Source organism: Centruroides vittatus, unplaced genomic scaffold (genome assembly GCF_030686945.1).
Source record: "Centruroides vittatus isolate TY-2023 unplaced genomic scaffold, ASM3068694v2 scaffold_1152, whole genome shotgun sequence".
NCBI lineage: Eukaryota > Metazoa > Arthropoda > Arachnida > Scorpiones > Buthidae > Centruroides > Centruroides vittatus.
Window position 1 is genome coordinate 1,454,278 of NW_027122670.1, and position 21,248 is coordinate 1,475,525.

The following is a 21,248-nucleotide window of genomic DNA, read 5'->3' on the forward strand; positions in this document are numbered from 1 at the left end:
AGATCCAGCTTATTTTTCGAATTTAGTAAACCTGATGAAAATCCCAGAAAGAGTTACGAAAACGTTTATTATTTATCACTTAAGCCCTGATCACACCATGCGATTTCCAGACGCATGGTGTGACCAGGACGGCTGCAACTGCAAACGCGATGGCTGTTCCCGTTAACCCCCTTCGAAAACCGGCGCGACTGCAACCGCAACTAGAAACAAAAAGTTTGTTCTACTCGCGACGATCTGCAAACGCGCATCCAATCAGAAAACGTCTTTGTGCCACGTCATACGGTGGCAACATTGAAAATAGTTCATTATCTTGGCGGAAAACAAGAGTATGGACACGTTTACAGAATCCAGATTGATCGAGCTAATTTAGTCTCACGAATGCCTGTGGGACTTTAATCCTTTATTTTATCGAAGAAAAGACAAAAGAGCGCAGACGTGGCGTGAGATAAGTGAAAGTCTCGGCATTGATTGTAATGCCTCAAAATTCGCGCTGCCAGGGCCATCGACAACTTATATGGGGCCCCAGCTAGAGTAGACCACTGTATTTTCTTTTCCTTGGATAAATGAAATACATAGAATGCTTCTTTCTTTACTAATAAAAAAAATCTTAAAGATTTTAGTTTGTTAGAAAAATAATATTAATTTATAGAGGTAAAAAGCTTTACAATATTTTCTCCATGGCCAAAGAAAAACTCACAACGCTTCCTCTTAATGGCTCTATGTGCGACATTTAATATAGTGGCTGAAACAAGGGACTACAGGGGCTTAAGTTGTCCCTATTGCCACAAAATAAATGTAATTAGCAGATTAACATACTTTAAGGTCACGGGTTTCCTCCTGACCAATGGCATAAACACGTTTTTTTTCACCTATCTAATATCTCAAAAATGGCCACTCAGAGCCGTAGAGCGTTTGTATGGTTCTGGATAGAGCGAACCTATTTTATTTTTCTCTGAACAAGCGAAATACTAGAATGGATCATTAATAATAAAAATCAATCGTAAATATTTTTATTTCTTGTTAATAAAAACAATTTTTAGGGATAGAATAGGAACCACCTCGGAACCTGTTTTCTCCGAGTCTGGGGAAAAATTTAGTTCCCCCTCTGCATGGCTCTGGGGCCAGCTTCCCGGGAGGCATCTTCCTCTTGGTGGATCACCCATGTTAAGTTGTCTTATTCCACTAATCCAATTGCTTTTTTCAAGATGTAATGAATCATTTTTATATCTGATTTTAAATCTTTATTGCCACTCTCTAAATATTGCTGGTTTTTAAGCAGGCTTTAGATTTCATTTTTGGGGTCTTCAACTTGTTAAAATACATGCATGGCGATAATTATTCCTGGTCTAGTATTGAAAATCCAGTATTAGCTTATATCCAACTTCATACAATATCATTTGATATAAGCTATACATTATATATACTTATAACGAAGAATCTCGCAAGTATTGACCTAGGGCCTAGGTCCTCCCATAACCTAAAACTGTCAGTCTCCATAGTCTTTGTGAATTTTAAGGATTGCTGATGGTGTAACGGCAAAAAAGGACTAAACCGAGGTGTTTACCTGTGAAAAAGTCATATTTATATTATTTATTTATTAAATCTAAAACTGTTAGTGTCTAAGATTAACAAACTAATGTACAGTACATATTCTTTGAGTGGGTTATCAAATTCATTACAGTAACTAGTAATAATTAAAAGACTGCAAAATTTTCTTTGGTGACTGACATAACAAAATCATATATAAATGCTTGGTTCAGTTTTCTACATTCCTTGTCATGGATTTAATAGTACAGTAGAGCGTCGAAAAGTGGAACCAATTGGGGACTGGGTCCTTCCAGTTAATGATTTGTTCCAGTTTCCGACTTTGTACGAAAAAATACATTAACCTGTCCGATGTTCAAATTTTTCTCCGTTGCGTATCGCTTCCTGTTGAATTTTTCTCCGTTGCGTGTCGCTTCGTGTTGAATTTTCGTCGATTTTAAGCCTAACGAAAATTTTTATAATAATCATCGAGGCTATCGTATCGTTAAAAATTATTTCTGCATTTTGTACAAACAAAATAAATATATTAAAGAATATAAAAAACATGAAAATTATACTTTAGAAGTAAATTTAGTATCAAAAACATTCGATTCAGCACGACACAGTCCGACTGAAAATCATTCCACTTTCCGGCCATTTCACTTACCGACGTCCCACTTATCGACGCTCTAATGTACTGAAAAATCTTTATGACAATCTTAAGAATAAAAATACAGTATATGTAAGTTTTGTTTAAGTATTTTAAAAAAAAAAATCAATAAAATTTCCAAAATATATGTTCAGTTTTGGTGATTCCATTAGGATTTCTTCAAGAAAAACAAATTGTTAATTTGAACAGTATTTGAAATCTTTTTCTTTGATGTTAAAAATTAATTTTAAGATTCATGGTCTGAATGGAAGAAAACATACAAAATAAATACTCATTCTGCTAAAACAAATATAAAATGCTGCAAAATATCTACAGAAAGCAGTTTCACATTTCCTACTTAAATAATTAGTATAATTTACAATATGAGTGACCTTATACAATAAATGCTAATGAAGAATATCCATAGAACAAGCTGTTAAATGTTTTCACACTAATAAAATTTGATATTTTTTCAAAAACAAACAATACAATATAACAATAATTTTAAAAAAGCATGCAAAAAAATGCATTTAAAATACAGAATATACATTTTATTATTGCTCATGTAGTACAATACTGTTTTAGAATTGATGTCATTTAAATAAAGTAAAATTATGTACATAATTTAGTCTTAATATGATATATGAAAATTTTACAAATTATCGTCAATAAATACTGCATTCTTTTAAGATTCTTCTTCATAAACATCCATTATGTCTTCCATTATATCCCATAATTGGTCATTACTAAGATCATCACAGAAAACCTAAAACATAATAATTTTGATATTCAGTATATAGTTATTTTTCTATATAAAATTTATATATGAAGTATTTGTAAACATAAATTTATATCTTACCTCATACCAATTACTTATTACATCTCTATTGTAAGGAACATTAACAGCATAACACTGTAATGTTAAATTTATAATAGCAACAGCTACGTGTTGTGGTTTATGTTTAAGGCAAACAGGATTAAGATAATGATCACAAAGCATTGACCAGCATGTTCTTGAAAGTGGAACTTTTCTTATAATTTCTGGACTCAACCAATCCATTACTGACCTTAAATAATGAAGAAGATACTAAATTGGAAAAAAATAAATATATAAATAGTATATCAAAATAAATATTGAAACTTAGAATGCAATTATTAATAAAATATATCTTTTTATACATACTCGATGAGGATGATTTACTGATACTTTGAAACGTAATATACGAAGCATAAGTAATTCACAGTTTACAATGCTGTCACGAAGATTCCAATATTCATCTCCAAGAGATAAAGGCTCTGAATTTTTATGAACTATTCTAAATAAGTGTAATAAATTAATTTAAATAAATGTAATAAAAGTTCTTAAATATAATTTGTTTATTCTTAAAATGTAATAAATTTAATTTTAAAACAAAAATTAACTTAAGGTTTTCTCCCACTATGTGTCTAAGAGGACCTTATAACCATCATAGGTTTAGCCAGGCCCACAATGAGGGCAACAGATGGCAGATTGGTGAGGAATGGGACCCAACATCTAGAAGACAGACTACTTCAAACAATTCACGGAGTTTTTCAACACCAATAGGATGATACCTTAACCATCTCAGCCATTCAACCATTGATTTTTAAGAAATGTAGTTACAATCATCATCTATACTTTTAATCTGTAAAATCTCTAATTAGTTTTATATACTAAATATTTAGTTTTATTAAAAATTTCATATTATATCTATTTAGTTATAAATATTGTGTTTTGGTTAAATCAAAAATAATAAGTCATAAATATAAGCTCAGTTATTTGCAATTGCATTACTTCATACTGTATGAAAATGTTCATAATGACATTATATAATCTATTTTAACTTCTATATTTTAATATCTCCTAAGAAATATTTAACTAGTTCTAAACATCAAATTTTCATAAAATTACATATTATTCACTGATAAATGAAAAAAATAATTTAGCTTGATGAACTAACAATGTTAATTAATAATTATGTTAAATTATTTGAACTTAAAACATTTTATAATAATTATAACTACACAATATAGAAAATTAGTTGTATGATATTCGTTAGCAAATAAGCTAAAATTAATAAATAATTTTACTTCTAAAATTAAATTATCTTGTACCAATCATTTTCCTTTGTTCCTTAAACATTTTTGCAATCTAATTTAAGCTTAAGTTTACATTTTTTAAAATTAATTTGCTCTTTTCGTTCTTAATTTAATTGAAATATTAATTGTTCTGAAAATAATTATACTGAATTCCAGATGAACATAAACTATGAAAATGTTTTAGGAATAAAGGAAAAAAAAAACTTCTGACATAAAGCTAAAATGATTTTTATGTTTTAACTTTACACTTTTTTAAATAATGATTATGTACTCACTTATAAAATATATTTATTATATCACGAATTTTCAAATGATCTTCTTCCACTTTACCAGCAAGATATAAAGATGTAGCAGCAATTAGCTGTAAAAGTAAAACTTAAAATTTATTCAATATAATATTTCTATAATCAAAATACAGTAAGACCCCGCTTAACAAGGGGGATGCGTTCATAGAAGACAAAGCGCTAAGCGAAACAGCATTAAACAACGTCATTTTAACATAGAGTAAATAGGGATAGGTGAACACGCGACCAAAAATAAACAGATTTTACTTTAATTTTAGGTTATTTTTATATTAATTTACATAATAATATATGTTAAATAACACATTAATATATGCACACAGAAATGTAAAGTTCATTTTTTGTGATGAAGGTCCTGACTTTTCTGAAATTCTTACTTTTTTGCAATAAAGTTGTGAAGTTTCATTTGTTGCTTTTTTCTTTCCTTAAGCAAATGTCGGTAGCAGAAGATTGCATCCAAATGCCTTGTTTTGCTTTTACACTCCTTTCAAAATCTGGATCATTCGCTACAATTTGATCAATGATTTCGGTTATCATTACCAAACTTTTACTAAGGAAATCTGTAGAGAAATTTTTTGGGTTCTTTGTTTTCAGAATCTACTTTCCAGTTCTGCATGAATTCTATGTTCTGTCAGTTCTTGAAGGTTGTCATTGGTAAGGCTCTCACCAGAAACCTGCTGTACCTCTTCAATATCCTGCTCCTATATATCTCCTAGTCCTGCTGTATCGATTAGGTTGACAATTTGGTCAACCTATTGATACAGCGATAGGCTCTTCTCATTGAGAATTCTTGGATACCTTCAGCCATAACTTCTTCCACACTTTGTTCATGCATTTATCAGTTAATTCTTGCCAAGCGAAGTCAATATTGTCTATAGCATTCATGATGTTATATTTTTTCCAAAATTGCACCAAACAAACATAGATTTAGGGAAAGAACAGTACTACAACGAATTGCCACCTTTTGCTGATTGGTTCGTGTTTGTAAATAATCATATAATGTACAAATCAATGAAATGCCACAATAATTAAAATCAGTATAAATTTTGAGCTTTTTTTCAGGCATTGAGCAGACAACGTTATATTGAATCAGCATTAAGCAGGGTCTTACTGTACATAAAAAACATTGAAGATTACTTTTTAAACAAACATTTTGAAAACTGTGCTAATTTTTGAAAAAACATGGATCGAAATTAACTTAAATATTAGAAAGTAATTGAAAATATCTAATAAAATGATATTAACTCTAAATATTTATGTAACTCAGATTAGTGTAGGCTTACATAACATACTTCATCACACAAAAAACCTTTAAAATCCAGTAATGCGTGTTTATACAAAATAATACAAAAGATGAGGTTGAAAACGTTAGCTTTTGTATAAACAAGCATTACTGGATTTTAAAGGTTTTTTTGCGTGATGAAGTATATTTCATCCAGTATTTGTTAAGAAGTTCATTTGTTACATAACATATAATATGGCCGAAAAGTTGTTTGCCAAATGGAAATGGTCACTTGCATACTATAAATGGGTCAGCGGACATGTATGTTTGAGTTGTGACTTCCTTTGGAAAGTAATGTTCAGTGATGATTCCACTTTTTTAGATGGAAATGCTCATACACACAATGCATGGTACTGATCTCAAGAAAACCCTCATTGAATGTGCCAGTCCAACGATCCTGGTACTCCAAGGGTAATGGTATGTGCAGGAATTCTGGGGAACTGTTGGTCTGTACTTCTTTGAAAATAGTGTGAATCAACACACACATAGAAACATGCTGTATACCATTGTGTTGGATTTCCTGGATAATCTTCCTCTGAGTCAATGACAGAAACATCGGTTCCAGCAGGATGACATGACAGTCTTTCTTGAACAGCAGGATGATTTCTTCCAGCAGGATGACATGACAGACTTTCTTAAACAGATAAGGCAGTCTGTGAGACTGCCTTATCTGTTCAAGAAAGACAATGCAATGTTTCTAAGATGTTGGATTGGTGACCCACCATCATGACCTCCACACTTGCCTAACCTAACCCCTACCTGTGGAGCAGTGATTCTTTACATGAAGCAACATGTCTTCCAGATACTGCCTGCCTCCCTCAACAAGTTGAAGGACAGAATTAGTACTGTTCTTCACAACATTCCATATGTAACTCTTGCAATGATAACAAATGAAGTCCTGCATCCTGTAAAACACTGTATTATAGACAACACATTGAATGTGAATGTTGAAGAGTATTGTGATGTACAACACTCCATGTTCACACTAGTCTAAACCTGACCATCACATAGACTGCATTAATCATCATTAAAGTCATTTACAGTGCCTTTCATCTGTAATTTGCAGTGTGTCCTCTTTCCTCATTTGGCAAGCAAAATTTTGACCATGCTGTATTTATTATAAATATTTTGGATTTAAAATAAATTCTATTCATTGGGATAAAAGGTATTACTGAACTTAGCTTAGATCTAGTTTAAATTATGCTTACATATACTCTATACACTTAATTCTTGTCTTTGGGCAAATAGTTAGCCATTGTTAACTATTGTTTAAAAGCTTAGACTAGGGATTTGAAGATGGCTCAAATTTCATTACAGTTTAGATTTAAACTTTATCTGTAATTGGGTCTATAGTTTTGCTACTACGTGGTTATGGCAACATAATTATCAATTTCTGTGGTTTTTAAATAATTTTTATTGAATAAAGCATTCTTTTACTTGGGTTCAGATCCCAAAACTAATTTTTTATTGATAGCCATTTTTATAAAATTTTCTACTTTTAAAGTTTTATGATATTTTTTTTTCCTGAATAAAACTTTGAATAATATATGTTAACTGTAGATACCTTAATGATTAAAACATTAAAATATAGGATGGAAAAAAGTTCATAAAAACTTTAAACATTCATAAAAAATGGAAGAATTATCAGAATGAAATGTAGTTTGCATGGTAAGTATTGTAAGCACAAGGATTTTGTTAACAGGGAAAAAGTAGTTCCAAAAATCTCAAATATGTGGCCTTGACATAAAAAAAAATTCAAATGACGATTAAAATGACTTTCAATATGTTTATTAGACAAGTGTTTGACATGGCCTCAACACACAATTTAGTCAAGTAACAACACAGTCACATCTGCAGAATGAAGCATGTCAGGATGGATGGATGTTACCTCACAGCAAATAGCATTTTTCAATTCCAACATTGTAGAACCAGATTGAAACACTCCAGAATTTAAATACCCCCACAATCAGAAATCACATTGAAAGTCATTTTTGTTGTCATTCACACATCAATTCATTCTTTTGTATGTCAATGCCACCTATTGGAGATTTTGAAACTAATTTTTTCCCTTCACAAAAACCCCCATACTAACAACACTTCTAAGCAAACCACATTTTATTTCAATAATTTTAATGAATGTTTAAAGTTATTTTTATAGACTTTTTGCTCACTGTGTACTTCTTTATGATTTCTTACAGAAACTTTTTCAGTCCCAGTTATAGTTTGATAATTGTTAATTAATATTAGTGTCTAAGTTTAGATATACAAAAATAACGTTTTACAATCTTCAAAATTCTTTTAGCATACTTTCTGCAATAACCAAAAAAAGATTGTAGAAAACAAAAATTGTTCTAGTCAAATGACTTTTATATTACTAAATGCATAATTTGACTTTCATATTTTCTATCTTCATGAATATTTTTTGGGTTAGTGCATTATTAAAAAAATTAAACAAGTTAATTGTGAAGTTAGTGGCAAAAAGACAAAATTTGGTGCCTATGGCAAAATGTAAAATACATTGCATATATGAAAAGTAAAAAAATTTATTTATTTATTTATTTGCTTAATATATTTACATAAAATGCTTTTGAAAAAATCTTTACAATGTGGAAGGCTTTTAAACTTTCCAGCTGCAAAATCTCAGGTCATTCCCAGCTGCATATTGGCCACTCTCCAAGCGAACAGGATTCGATACGATTCTTTAAAATTAATGCTTTGCTCTTTTTCATTGTACAGTACTTGCAAATACGCCATGCCTCCGTATATTTAAGCTGTCTTATATTTGTCACTTTCTGTATAATTTTTGTATCATTCCATTTGATAGACACCTCGTCCGGATCCGCTATCGCATAGTTCGCTAATGCTGTAACCGGTTGCCTGCATCTTACATTTCTTTTATGTTCTCTATCCTTACCGCCAGCGATCTCTTCGTGGCCCCTATATAATACAGCTCCATATTCCGCCTTTTATCCTGCACCTGTATTCTGTAAACCCCTGGAACTTTCATTCTGTCTATGGGCGTTTTGTCATTTCATAGCAACTGAAATACAGTAGGGTTCCTCCTGTATGCTATTTTCTTATTCTTCTCTACTCCTATTCTTCTATATATGTTGCTTAATTGAGCTCTATACTCCATTATGGTAATTCTTTTTCTCCCTTTTCTTTACGCTCGTTATTACCTTTCTCTATTTCTTGCGCCAAACCTTTTATTATGCTACTCTTTATTCCTACTCCTGCTATCTTCTTGATGTAATCTACCTCTTTTCTTGTGTCTTGCATCTTGCTACAATGTGTGTACGCTCTTCTAAGCAGTGCTCTGAAGGCTGCCAACTTGTAGTTTGCTGGGTCATGGGAGGTCCATGGTATCATCTCTGGAATGTACGATGGATACACCTTAGTAGCTATTTTTCCTTCTTCCTCTACTTCTATATCTATGTCAAGGAAATGTCTTTTTCTATGGCTCTGCTGTTCTATTTCTAGCTCCAGCCCGAAGCTATTGTTGTTTATATCTTGACTGAATTTTTCCATATCTGGCTTCTTATTCCATATAATATGGAATGAGAAGCCAGATATGGAAAAATTCAGTCAAGATATAAACAACAATAGCTTCGGGCTGGAGCTAGAAATAGAACAGCAGAGCCATAGAAAAAGACATTTCCTTGACATAGATATAGAAGTAGAGGAAGAAGGAAAAATAGCTACTAAGGTGTATCCATCGTACATTCCAGAGATGATACCATGGACCTCCCATGACCCAGCAAACTACAAGTTGGCAGCCTTCAGAGCACTGCTTAGAAGAGCGTACACACATTGTAGCAAGATGCAAGACACAAGAAAAGAGGTAGATTACATCAAGAAGATAGCAGGAGTAGGAATAAAGAGTAGCATAATAAAAGGTTTGGCGCAAGAAATAGAGAAAGGTAATAACGAGCGTAAAGAAAAGGGAGAAAAAGAATTACCATAATGGAGTATAGAGCTCAATTAAGCAACATATATAGAAGAATAGGAGTAGAGAAGAATAAGAAAATAGCATACAGGAGGAACCCTACTGTATTTCAGTTGCTATGAAATGACAAAGCGCCCATAGACAGAATGAAAGTTCCAGGGGTTTACAGAATACAGGTGCAGGATAAAAGGCGGAATATGGAGCTGTATTATATAGGGGCCACGAAGAGATTGCTGGCGGTAAGGATAGAGAACATAAAAGAAATGTAAGATGCAGGCAACCGGTTACAGCATTAGAGAACTATGCGATAGCGGATCCGGACGAGGTGTCTATCAAATGGAATGATACGAAAATTATACAAAAATTGAGAAATATAAGACAGCTTAAATATACGGAGGCATGGCGTATTTGCAAGTACTGTACAATGAAAAAGAGCAAAGCATTAATTTTAAAGAATCGTATCGAATCCCATCTGCTTGGAGAGTGGCCAATAAGCAGCTGGGAATGACCTGAGATTGCATAGCTGGAAAGTTTAAAATCATTCTAAATTGTAGATTTTTTCAAAAGCATTTTTTGAAATAATGGTTTTTGTCAATCCTGAAGAGGGTTAGTAAAGCTAACCGGAAACATTACATATACATATATAACCATTTATTTATACAATGGTATAATAGTAGTAAATGGTGCATGATTTCAATTAAATGAAATTGGAAAAATGCAACAAAATTTTGTTTTACACAATACAGAGATTAAATTTAACACGGTATATTTTAAAGTATGCTTCAGTACTTTATTTTAAAGTAAGTATTTTCAATGCTACAACTTCTATACTGAAAATGACAAGTTAAATGGATCACATTAACCTTATAACTTCAACAATTAAAAGTTGATTAAAAAAAACACAAATCTTTTGTATTTACATTCCACAATAGAACAATACTTTCAAATTTTAAAGATGCAAACTAACATTTGAAGAACAATAATCAAAAACAAAAGGTGCACAAACAACAAACAATAAACTAAAATAACGTAAAAACATCAATGAAAATACTTAATTTTCATTGATAAAATTAATATTTAGACCTATTCTAACTATTGCAATGTCATAATCATTGCAATTACATCACTACTTTCAACTTACATTTTCAGTGAATTGCAATTCTCCATTTTGTATACAGTATTATCACACCAATGCATTGAATTTAGCTCAATATTAAATAATTTATAAAAAAGTTAAACAGAAATAAAAACAAAAAACCAAGTTTTAATAACAGATTTTTATTGAGACAAGGCCAACAATGTCAGTTGTTTTCTAATTTGTTTACTTATCTTTCCTACATATAAGCATTAGGAACTGAATTTATATAATTTTAACCTTATGAAGAATCAAACTACCATGTAAATCAAGGGTTAGGTGTCTCTATATATAAGGTATCACATTAAATTATTTTTCAAAACTTAGTGCAATTACAAGTGATTTAATAAATAAAAGAAAAATCATTGGTTTCTTCAATCAATGGGTACCTATGGTTAAAGCCAGACCTGGTCATATCCTTGCTGTGATATTATTTAAAACTATCTATAATGGTTGACAATTAAGTCATGGCAACATTTCAATTCAGTTCTTGATTAAACTAATAAAATCTTATTAGTCCTAGCCCTAGCCATTGTAAAATCTAACATTATTGTTCTTTTCAAGTGACAATAGTTGTCTGCAACTGACAACTGTTCTGAGTGACCTTAGAACAAGCAGACAACTATTGGACCCAATAATATGAATGATATCACATCCCAAATTATATAGGAACCTCTACTATGCTTAGATAGTCAATATTGTAAGCTTTACCCAATGATCTTCTGACAAAAACACACCAGAAGTGGGAAACACAGTAAAAGTTGACTCATCCAACCATATCACATTTCCATGTCTCCAGTGTCATTCTCTTTGCACTACTGCACATGCTGTTTGATGTTTCATGGTGTCAACAAAGGTTTGGCTTTTGAAGCCCTGCCATTGATATTATCTTTATGCAGTGCACTTCATATGGCTTTTAGTGAACTGGTACCCTTGCACTTGCAGCCAAGTCTGCAGTAACTTGCACTGTTGTTGTTGTTTTGTTTTCTAAGACAATTCGATGAAGTGCTCTTCTATCCTTCTCATCCAGCATTGACTTTCAACCACAGCTGCTTCTGTCATCAGATGTTTTACCTGTCTTCCCTACTGACAAGAGAGATTTGATCAAGGAAACAGTAGCCCCATCAACTTGGATCATAGCTGCCCTACTAGGCATGCACCAACAACCATTGTTCGGGCATGCCTAATAGGATCCTTTGAAAGTCTGTTAGATCTGACATAATCGCACCCCAAAAACAGGCAAATAGATTTTTCAACAGCAAAAATAAAGTTTATTTTTTTTTAACTCCTTCTGCCCTGTGAGCACTAAGAGAGCCTCTTTTAGTAGGCCCATTATGGGTTTGGTCAGGCCCACAATGGGGCGACCGGGTGGTGAGGGACAGGGCCCAACATATCCGAATGGACTGCCCCCGAAAAATTCCTGGGGATTATTCGACCCGTTCGGATTTGATCCCGGGTCCCCCAAAGCAGTAGGCTGCCACCTTGACCGCTCGGCCATCCGGCCATTGGAAAAATAAAGTTTATTGACAGTTGTATAAGCTACACAAATGAACAAAAGGGGGTGGTGCATTTGATGATGTATTTTAGGAAAAGGTCAATTTGACTGTCTAAAATGGGTGTGTTTGAGTTATTTTGTCCAACACCTGTATATATACATACATTATAAATGTGTGTGCAAACATTGGATAGAGATCCAGATAGTGTAACTGACAATGCACCGCATAGCAGGAATTGTGCATTTGAGTCCTACTCCACACCAAAAGTTTAATTAATATAACATATATATAAGAATCTGGCCATATAATTTGATTATTAAAAACAATAGAACTCCAGCTTATTTATTTCAAATTTCTTAGTTTTTAAGTTAATTTGTAATACTGCATTGGATTTCTTAAAATCTGGCATATATCAATTAAACATGAAAGTTGGTATTTTCATTTTTTGAAAACTCATGTTTTCCAATTATAGTTTAATTGGAAAATACAAGTTTGTCCTCTCTCTAATATACATGATATGCAAGATTACTATTGTATTTGAGTTTTCATTTTGCTTATTTATTTCAAACAGATAAAAATAATTTTCTTAAAATATTAATTAAAATATATTGTAAACTTACATATGGATCATAATCTTCAGGACTACATTGTTGAAAAAATCGATGATATAAAGTAGCAGCAGTCGCAATAGTAATTGCTTGTGCCTCTAGTTTAGTACCTTAAATTTCAAAAAAAACAAAATAAATATTAATATATATAAAAATTTGAAATTTCTTTTACAAACTTGCAGAAAAATACAATAGGATACTATAATTTAATTTTCAAAGTGATAGTTTCTAAATCTGCACAGTTCTAACCTTTCTGAGAAAATTATTCTTGATATTATTATTCAATAATTTATATTAAATTATTTATAAATTATATTAAATTATTCTTGATATTATTATTCAATGATTATTATTCAATGATTTATATTCAATGATTTATATTTATTCAAATATAACCTTGTAAAAGTATTGCTTTTGTTTACAATAATGAATAGTTCATTACAAAATACAAATTTTAAAATTTGTTTTAAAAGAAATAATAAATCTGATGATAAGTATAATAGATATTAATAAAGAAAGCACACAAATCCATCAAATAACAACCTAGAGGAACTATTTAAAAGATCATTAAAATCTATATTTAAAACAATTTTATAGATTTTAATAATAATTTTAAATAAATGTATTTACAGTTACTGTAAACTTGTTTGTTAAGTTATGGCAATGCAACACTTGGGCAATTTGCCTAGGGGGAATGCCTTCCAGGAGGTCTTTTTAAAGGTACCTGGTCCCTATTTGGACATTACAGACGTGAAGAAAACCTAGAAAACTCCACGTGGTCAGCCCATCCTGGCAAGGCACAAACCCTCAACCAAACTTGTGTTTAGCGACAGACCGCTTGGCCACTGGTGGGCACCGTTACCGTACACACATTTTTAAATCAAAATGACACTCTAAATATAGGGAAATCTTCAAGAATATTTTTCAAAATGATTGTTTCTAAATTATTCACACAATAAATTTATATAGAATAAAACTAATAAAAGTATTTGGTATTTTTATAAGATTTAATCAAGTGTCAATTTTTGGGTTATGTAAAAGCTTTTTGTAATTCTAGTAAAATGACAAGGGAATGTTTTAGAGATGAAATTGTAACCACGAATAATTAAAGCATAAACAATAATTCCATAATTTTCTTTTTCTATTATTAATACATTACACGCAATACGTTTATTCGTGTAACTTAACCAATTAAATAAATTCAAATTACCGCCTTCAAACACGCTATAAATTGGCTTGACGGGAAGAGAACGAGCACGCTCGGAAAGAAAAGCCATGACATGATTATCGTCGCTCCACCTGACGGTTATTAAACGAAATACGTTTTCTATCAAATTTATTTTGTAACATGAAAACATGTTATTTCTGTGTAAAAACTTAAAATTATTTAAAATTTTATATAATTAAATTTGTATTAAATTTCTTAGCGATCAATGAAAGCGTATAGTTCTTTCACAAGAAAGACAGATGTTTAGCTAAATACGAAGACTGCACCAAATAGTACACGAATATTTGTGATTTATGTGGAAAATTGACGAATGAGAAGAAAAAATAAACGTCATCATCTCACCCATATAACCACACGTATAAGGGTGAAATGGTGATTTGGCAGAAAATTATACACAACTCAAATGTGAAATCGCAACGCCACGAAGGAATACGCGTAGCCACTTGCACATTGCAGGACCGGTAGAAGTGACAGAGATATGCAAATGATTAAGAGAACAAACAAAGATGTACTGTACATACAATAGACACTTGTTTATTGAGTTACAAATATGGCCCCCACGAGCAGCTATACTTAACGTGACCATTTACTTTTTGACTCAAAACGGGACATTGGTTTATTTAGGTTAATTGACAGGTAGTCAATAAAAAAAAAACACTTTTTTAAAGTTATTTATTCAGAAAAAGTCAGTTAGCTTAAAAGTTACGAATTAAAAAATATATATACCCGAAACGTTTAGTTATGTTTATATTTATCAGAGGAACAAATTTGCTTTAATATAGCTGGTGATGATTTTAAGTAAGAATGAAACTCTTGGCACGTTTTTTTATATTCACCTTAATTATCAACATCGCCTTTAGAACTGAAATTTGTAACTGGGTCTTCTCAGATGGCCACAATTTGTTCATCATAGAAAATACTCTTTCTACTGGAGCATTTGTAGCAGGCAAACATAAAATATATTCAATTAAAATAGAAAAGTTTTCATGCTGAAGATTGTTGGCTTGAAAGTGTTTGAATACTTCTACCCAACGAGTTTCCGTGGAAACATTTAGATTATTCCATTCGGTTACTTTATCCGATGTAATGTAGTAACAAATTAACGAAAATTCGTCAAAAACTTCTGCATCTTTATTACAGTCAATGTATTCCTTTTCAATTAATACATCCAGAGATTTTTGAACGTCTTCCCATGCGGGGACCTTTTTTAAATCTGCCCAATAAAATATCTCCATTTCTTTGGTAAGAAAGCAAGTCCACTGCTCCAGATATTCACGGCTTGTTTGATAAAACTCTGTAGCCGCCCTTTTCACAAACTCTTCATCTATGTCAGTAACATTATCTTTCGATTTCACTATTAATTGACGGACCATAAATGGAAGAAACTGATTGGTCTGTTTCTGAGTCAAATTGTCTTTTAGTTGATTGATTTCTTTTGCAGCTTCAATTGCCGATACAATCTGACCTTCCAGTTTCAACACAGCTTGATGAAAACTTGCTGACAGAGCGTGTAAAAAATAAAGCCACAATTCGGATGTGGGATCTTCAAAAAAGTTTTTTAGTAACAGGGGACATTTTTCAATACTCAAAAAGTAGTTTTTTAATGGCTGATACATTTTTAAAACCCTTTCCAAGGCAGGCATAAGAGCAAGCCATCTAGTTTTGCTATAGTCGAGCATTTGTTGATATTCCGTTTCAGTTTCGGCGCAAAACTCCTTTAGAGCTTCAACTCGAATCGTGTAAATATAAAAAAATGAATATATCTTCACAATAATGCTTTCGTAATCTAAGGGTAGCCTGTCTGCAGCAGATTTTATTGCATTGTGAATTACATGGGCTCCACATCCAATACCTATCAATGGCTTTTTCAGTGATGATTGCAATTTCGTTAACACATTGTTAGTTCCTCGCCTAGCTAGCCGCACATTCGAAATTGACGTTGGCATTGTCTCCGCAAAATGCCACGACTTTTGCTGTCAAATTATTATCTGTCAACACTTGGTTTAAATAATCGACAATGATGTCAGAAGTCTCACCTGGTTGGTCTTGGAGATCTAAAATTTTTACTTGCACACCTACGTAAGGTTGAAAAAAGCGCAGTAGAATAGGGTATATTTTCTTGTTGCCGTGGTTTGAAGCGTCGTTTAGTATTGTAATCAGTGGCGTAGCGCCAGTGTCAGCCGCCCGGGGCGGAGGAAAATTTCGCCGCCCCCTTATTTAGGTATCTCAATTTAAAAGACTAAAATATTCAGTAATTCTAAGGAACTTTTCGGCAAGAACAATCATCATTATTGTGTATTGTACAGGTTACAAATAAAAAAGTCATGTATATATGTTTTACAATATAATAATCACATTTATTATAAAAATGTTTACACGTATGCCACTTATCCACACTGTAATCTAATTTGCAGGTGTTATTAGGCTATACAATATTGAACACTATTCTTTATATGATAGAAGTCATTCTCGCTGAATATTAGTCTTAAACAATCCAAGCACAAAATAAAATACATGAATCCCTACAAGTCGGTACAGACGTGTTGCCAGTCGCTACAATGAGCAAGATGTCATTATTATAGATTAATTTAAAGAAAGGGGATTCCCCAGTTTCGTGACAGAATAAGTAATAGAAAATTCCGTGCTCATTTCAATCGGTCCGAATCGTAGGTGCGACAAAATATGAAATGAAATGGTTCAAATTTTTACAAGATATTATTATTATTTATTGTAAAATCTTGCCGCCCCCTAAAAGTGCCGCCCGGGGCGGGCCGCCCCTGCCGCCCCCACTACGCTACGCCACTGATTGTAATACAATTGGATTTATCAAGATCATCTTTTAATTCTTTCATTGCTGTAGGCGTCAAAACGTTTACTACAATAGCTTCTGATTTCGTACGCGCGCATGTAAATTTGGGATCAAAACATGATTGAATTAATTTCGACGCACAATCATTAGAGCGAAAACTGTGGTTTTCTTGTATCGTATGATAAGCCCAGACGCCTTCTGCCGCGGCGATATCCAAATCCTTTAAAGTTGGTGCGTCCGATTTCTTGAAAAAGGTTAACATCGAAGAACTCGAAGCGGCGGTACGATCGGCATTTTTATGTTTTTCAGACTTTAAATGCTGTTCAATATCACTGGCACCACCATGGAAAACGCTAAATTTTGCACGACACTTTTCACATCTGACATCTGAGGGAGTATTTATTTGCTCGATAAACGGATATTTTGCTTGTAAGTTAACATTGAACGTATACTTGCGTTTCGGCATTTTAACTTATGATTCCAAAACAAAAGAAGTTTAAGTTATTTACTAGGTACACGAGCATCAAACAACAACAAAACAAATATCGAGAAGTGGGCGAACGAGAAATCTGCCAAACAATTAGTCAACAAAGCGCGAGCGATGACGTCTTCGCCACTCTCGGCTATCGTCGCGTCAACCGACAACGCGGTTTGCTCTCGCACACCGATCGCGTTCGGCCGCCGGCGCGACGGCCGTCCGGCCGGCTCGACTACTCAAATTTTCGCGCGGTTTCAGAAAACGGGACAATTTTGCGTCCCAGAGTTCATTTCGGGGACACCGGGACTCGTAACTCTAAAAAGGGACAGTCCCGTTCAAAACGGGACGTCTGGTCACGTTAGCTATACTATACGGCGAGGCCTATTATCAATGAGACAATTAATAGTTGGGGGTTGTCCATAAATTACGTAAGGTATTTTGGGGATGGTGGGGGTCAAAGATTTCTTACGATTTCTTACTCAGGGGTAGGGGGTAATAAATCTCGTTTTACGTAATATTCTTATTTTTATTTTTTAATCTCGTTGAGTGATGGAATTTTGAATTTAGCTTTAATTTGGTGGTTTCTATTAAGAATGCTCGTTGTACTAACGCCATCTCCTGTGACATGAACAATAATAACACTAGCAGACTCACTCTCTACACATTTTTTATCACGGGAGAAAGGTCGTTCTTCCATGATAAAAAATCTCTCTCTTGTTTTTTATTAGAATAAGTGCACTACTCCTATGAGTGTATAACACTAAGAATATGTAAACCAAAATACATGATACAAAGTAAACATAAAATTAGTATTCGGCTTTTAGTGAAAAATAAAATGTAAAACTAGAAATTATAAATTATAAATAGTCTTTTCTTCCATATATTTTGAAAATAATTGTAAAAAGCATCAAACAGCGGCTTCTGAACAAGCATGTTGAGTGGATACGGCCACCTGAAACCAAGCGTAAAGATTTCTAATTTCAGAATAAGTCTATCTTGATCGTAAGTTGGACAATGATAGATCATATGGTCGACGGTGTCTAGTTTTTCTGTAGAGCAAAAGCAAGAGGCAGTTTCTGCCCGGTTATACATCGCCAGGTAGCTTCTAAAATTACCATGATTAGTAAGAAGTTGAGCAGTAGCAAACCTTAAATCTTTAAATGGTGATGAGAACGTGCATTCAACAGTAGGAAGATAAAGTCTTGTTATTCTGTCAGTTTTACTGCTCAACCATTGTTGCTTCCACTTTTGCATAGCGTTGTCACGAATATAATTTTTAAGGCTGCTACGTGAAAGAGGAATGTGAGTGTAGTCCAGTCAGTGTCCTTTGCAGCTGACTTAGCCTCAAAGTCGGCTTTTTCATTTCCTAGTATGCCACTATGGCCAGGAACAAATATAAAACTTATCTTATTTACAAGATTTTTAATATGGTGCTGGATATATGTGATTTTATTGCTATTGCAATTGGGATTTAATAGAATCACTGACTGAGAATCACTGTAAATGTTGAAAGACAGAGTTTTGTTTGATAGTGAAGTGGCCCACTGAACAGCTTGGTAGACTGCATCTTCAGTTTGATAGATAGATAGAAGATACAGATATCCCCCACATACATCTAACATATTTTGGGCAAAATATGCCAGTTTGGAGGAATAAACAGATACTTGAGCCGACATGAAGGGAGCTTAATATCTACACAGATGTAGATATGTCTGTGTAGATTTTAATGTCTGCATGGTTATCCATGGAGGATGCAGAGGACACCAAATGTACCCTGGGGATAACCTTGTTTACAGGGTGATGATCAGAGATAGTAGAGTAATTGCAATGTGGTAGCATATGAACAGTAGAGACCGTTGTTGAGCCTTGAACAACGATCTCTGATCATCACCCTGTAAACAAGGTTATCCCCAGGGTACATTTGGTGTCATCTGCATCCTCCATGTTTGTAGTTCTGACGTAGTAGTTTAGAATCTTTCTACGATACATTGTGGCAAAGGAAGGAGCTCTACTAGTATCAGAAAGGCATAAGTAGAAACAGTTCTGTAGCACTTTGAAATTCTGATGGCAAACTGTCTTTGAAAAGTAATTTAATTAATTTACTTGCTACTGAATTTTTACTAGTTACATACATGATCCCAGCTAGAGCCGCATAAAGTAGCATTGGTTGTACTGCCCCATTATATAGAGTTTCACAAGCTTCGTGATTAGTCCCCAGGTGTCCCCTAGCACATTTTATCAGCGTGTAGTTTATTTTCTTGGTCTTAGCCAAGATGTAATCAATATGGTAACGGATGTGGTTTGTCTCTATTTTCTTGTTTTATTTTGTATGAAGTTTCTGTTTACACGTGCACTAGCTAGTCGATCTGTCAAAGTTTTTGCGTCCTTTTGTGAAAATTAAAATTAATATAAAAATGAATATTATGACATTGAATAATGATGATAATAATAAAAAGATTGTTAATAATTAAAAAATAAAGTTCTTAAAATAAATTGTTTATTCGAATTCATTACATTTTTTTATTTTTAAATTTGTTCACATAGTCTTTTATAAATAATTGTACATATTAATTAACTAATTAATAATTATATATGTTGAACCTAAGGTTTTTAGGGTTTCATTTAAAAAATTTTTGTTAAAATCTTTCTATAAAATTATGCCTAAATATTACGTAAAATAGGGAAGGGGAGGGGGGATCAAAGATAATATTACGGTTTCTTACACGGGTGGGTGGGGGTCCAGAATGACCGAAATAGCTCTTACGTAATTTATGGACTGCTCCTTGCCTGAGATATCCCCGCCAAACTGCTTCCACTGCAGCGCGCAAGTCGTCTATGGTATGTGACTGTGGTTCCTGGGTACCTCAAGTCGGACAAAGTCTCACAGGTGTTCGATGGGAAAGAGATCCAGCGAGGCTGGTGGCCAGAGAAGAATGTAAATTCCGTTCAGGCTAGTGAGAATTCACCATGCGATGTGTGGTCGGGAATTGTCTTACTGGAGCACCATGTCGGGCGCGACTTGCACCAGTGGCCGAACCGCAGGCTTCACAGTTCGCATCTTTGTTTGTACATCTTTATATGTACATCTTTGTATGTACATCTTTTATATAATTTCTGTAGAATGAAAGAAATCAGGCTTGATCATTAGTGCCATCAGTCGAATCGAAACATGAGTTTTCCTGTTGCAAACAACTAGTCCGCTATCAGAGTACCAGAGATGTCCGCTGATCGAACATGATTCTTCCCCAAATCATGATGCCCGGTATGGGGTCGATGTGACGCTCGGCAAAAAGGGCTGGCACGTAGCGTTCCCCGGGATACCGTCACACCCGTTCATGGTCGTCAATCCTCCACAGACAGAAGCGGAATTCATCTGTAAACAATATTCGATGTCATTCAGTGGTCCATTTGCGATGACGAAGACACCACGCCAAGCCTGTAGCTCTGTGTCGAACGGTTAATGGTACTCTGGTTGTTGGTTGCCGTGCCTACAGCCAGTGGTGATATTCGGCGGGTTCGCACAGGTTCGGCCGAACCCGTTGTTAAAATTTTCAGTTTTCCGAACGGGTTCGGGCGAACCCGTTGTTAAAATTTTCAGTTTCCCAAACCTTGTTAAACACACGGAACATTTCTCAGTGGGTTTGTTTTTTTTTTTAAATATATTAAAATATGC

The 21,248-nt window shown here is 33.5% G+C and overlaps 1 protein-coding gene across 1 annotated transcript; it reads right to left on the reverse strand.

The window, feature by feature from the left end:
• Nucleotides 1–2,702: 2,702 nt before the first annotated feature.
• koko (cyclin-Q) lies at nucleotides 2,703–14,356 on the reverse strand. Its single transcript, XM_067284141.1, has 6 exons — nucleotides 14,271–14,356; nucleotides 13,073–13,170; nucleotides 4,567–4,652; nucleotides 3,357–3,489; nucleotides 3,033–3,260; nucleotides 2,703–2,939 (listed from the first exon to the last, which is right to left on the reverse strand). Exons 1-6 carry the CDS (start codon nucleotides 14,335–14,337, stop codon nucleotides 2,859–2,861), a joined length of 693 nt encoding a protein of 230 aa, XP_067140242.1. The 5' UTR covers nucleotides 14,338–14,356; the 3' UTR covers nucleotides 2,703–2,858.
• Between the last annotated feature and the right edge of the window lie 6,892 nt (nucleotides 14,357–21,248).

Coding starts and splice junctions, on each gene's coding strand:
- koko (XM_067284141.1), bottom strand. CDS start 14,337: ATGGCTTTTCTTTCCGAGCGTGCTCGTTCTCTTCCCGTCAAGCCAATT. Junction 13,171..14,270: donor TTATAGCGTGTTTGAAGGCG/GTAATTTGAATT, acceptor TTGAAATTTAAG/GTACTAAACTAGAGGCACAA. Junction 3,261..3,356: donor CAGTAAATCATCCTCATCGA/GTATGTATAAAA, acceptor TTTCCAATTTAG/TATCTTCTTCATTATTTAAG.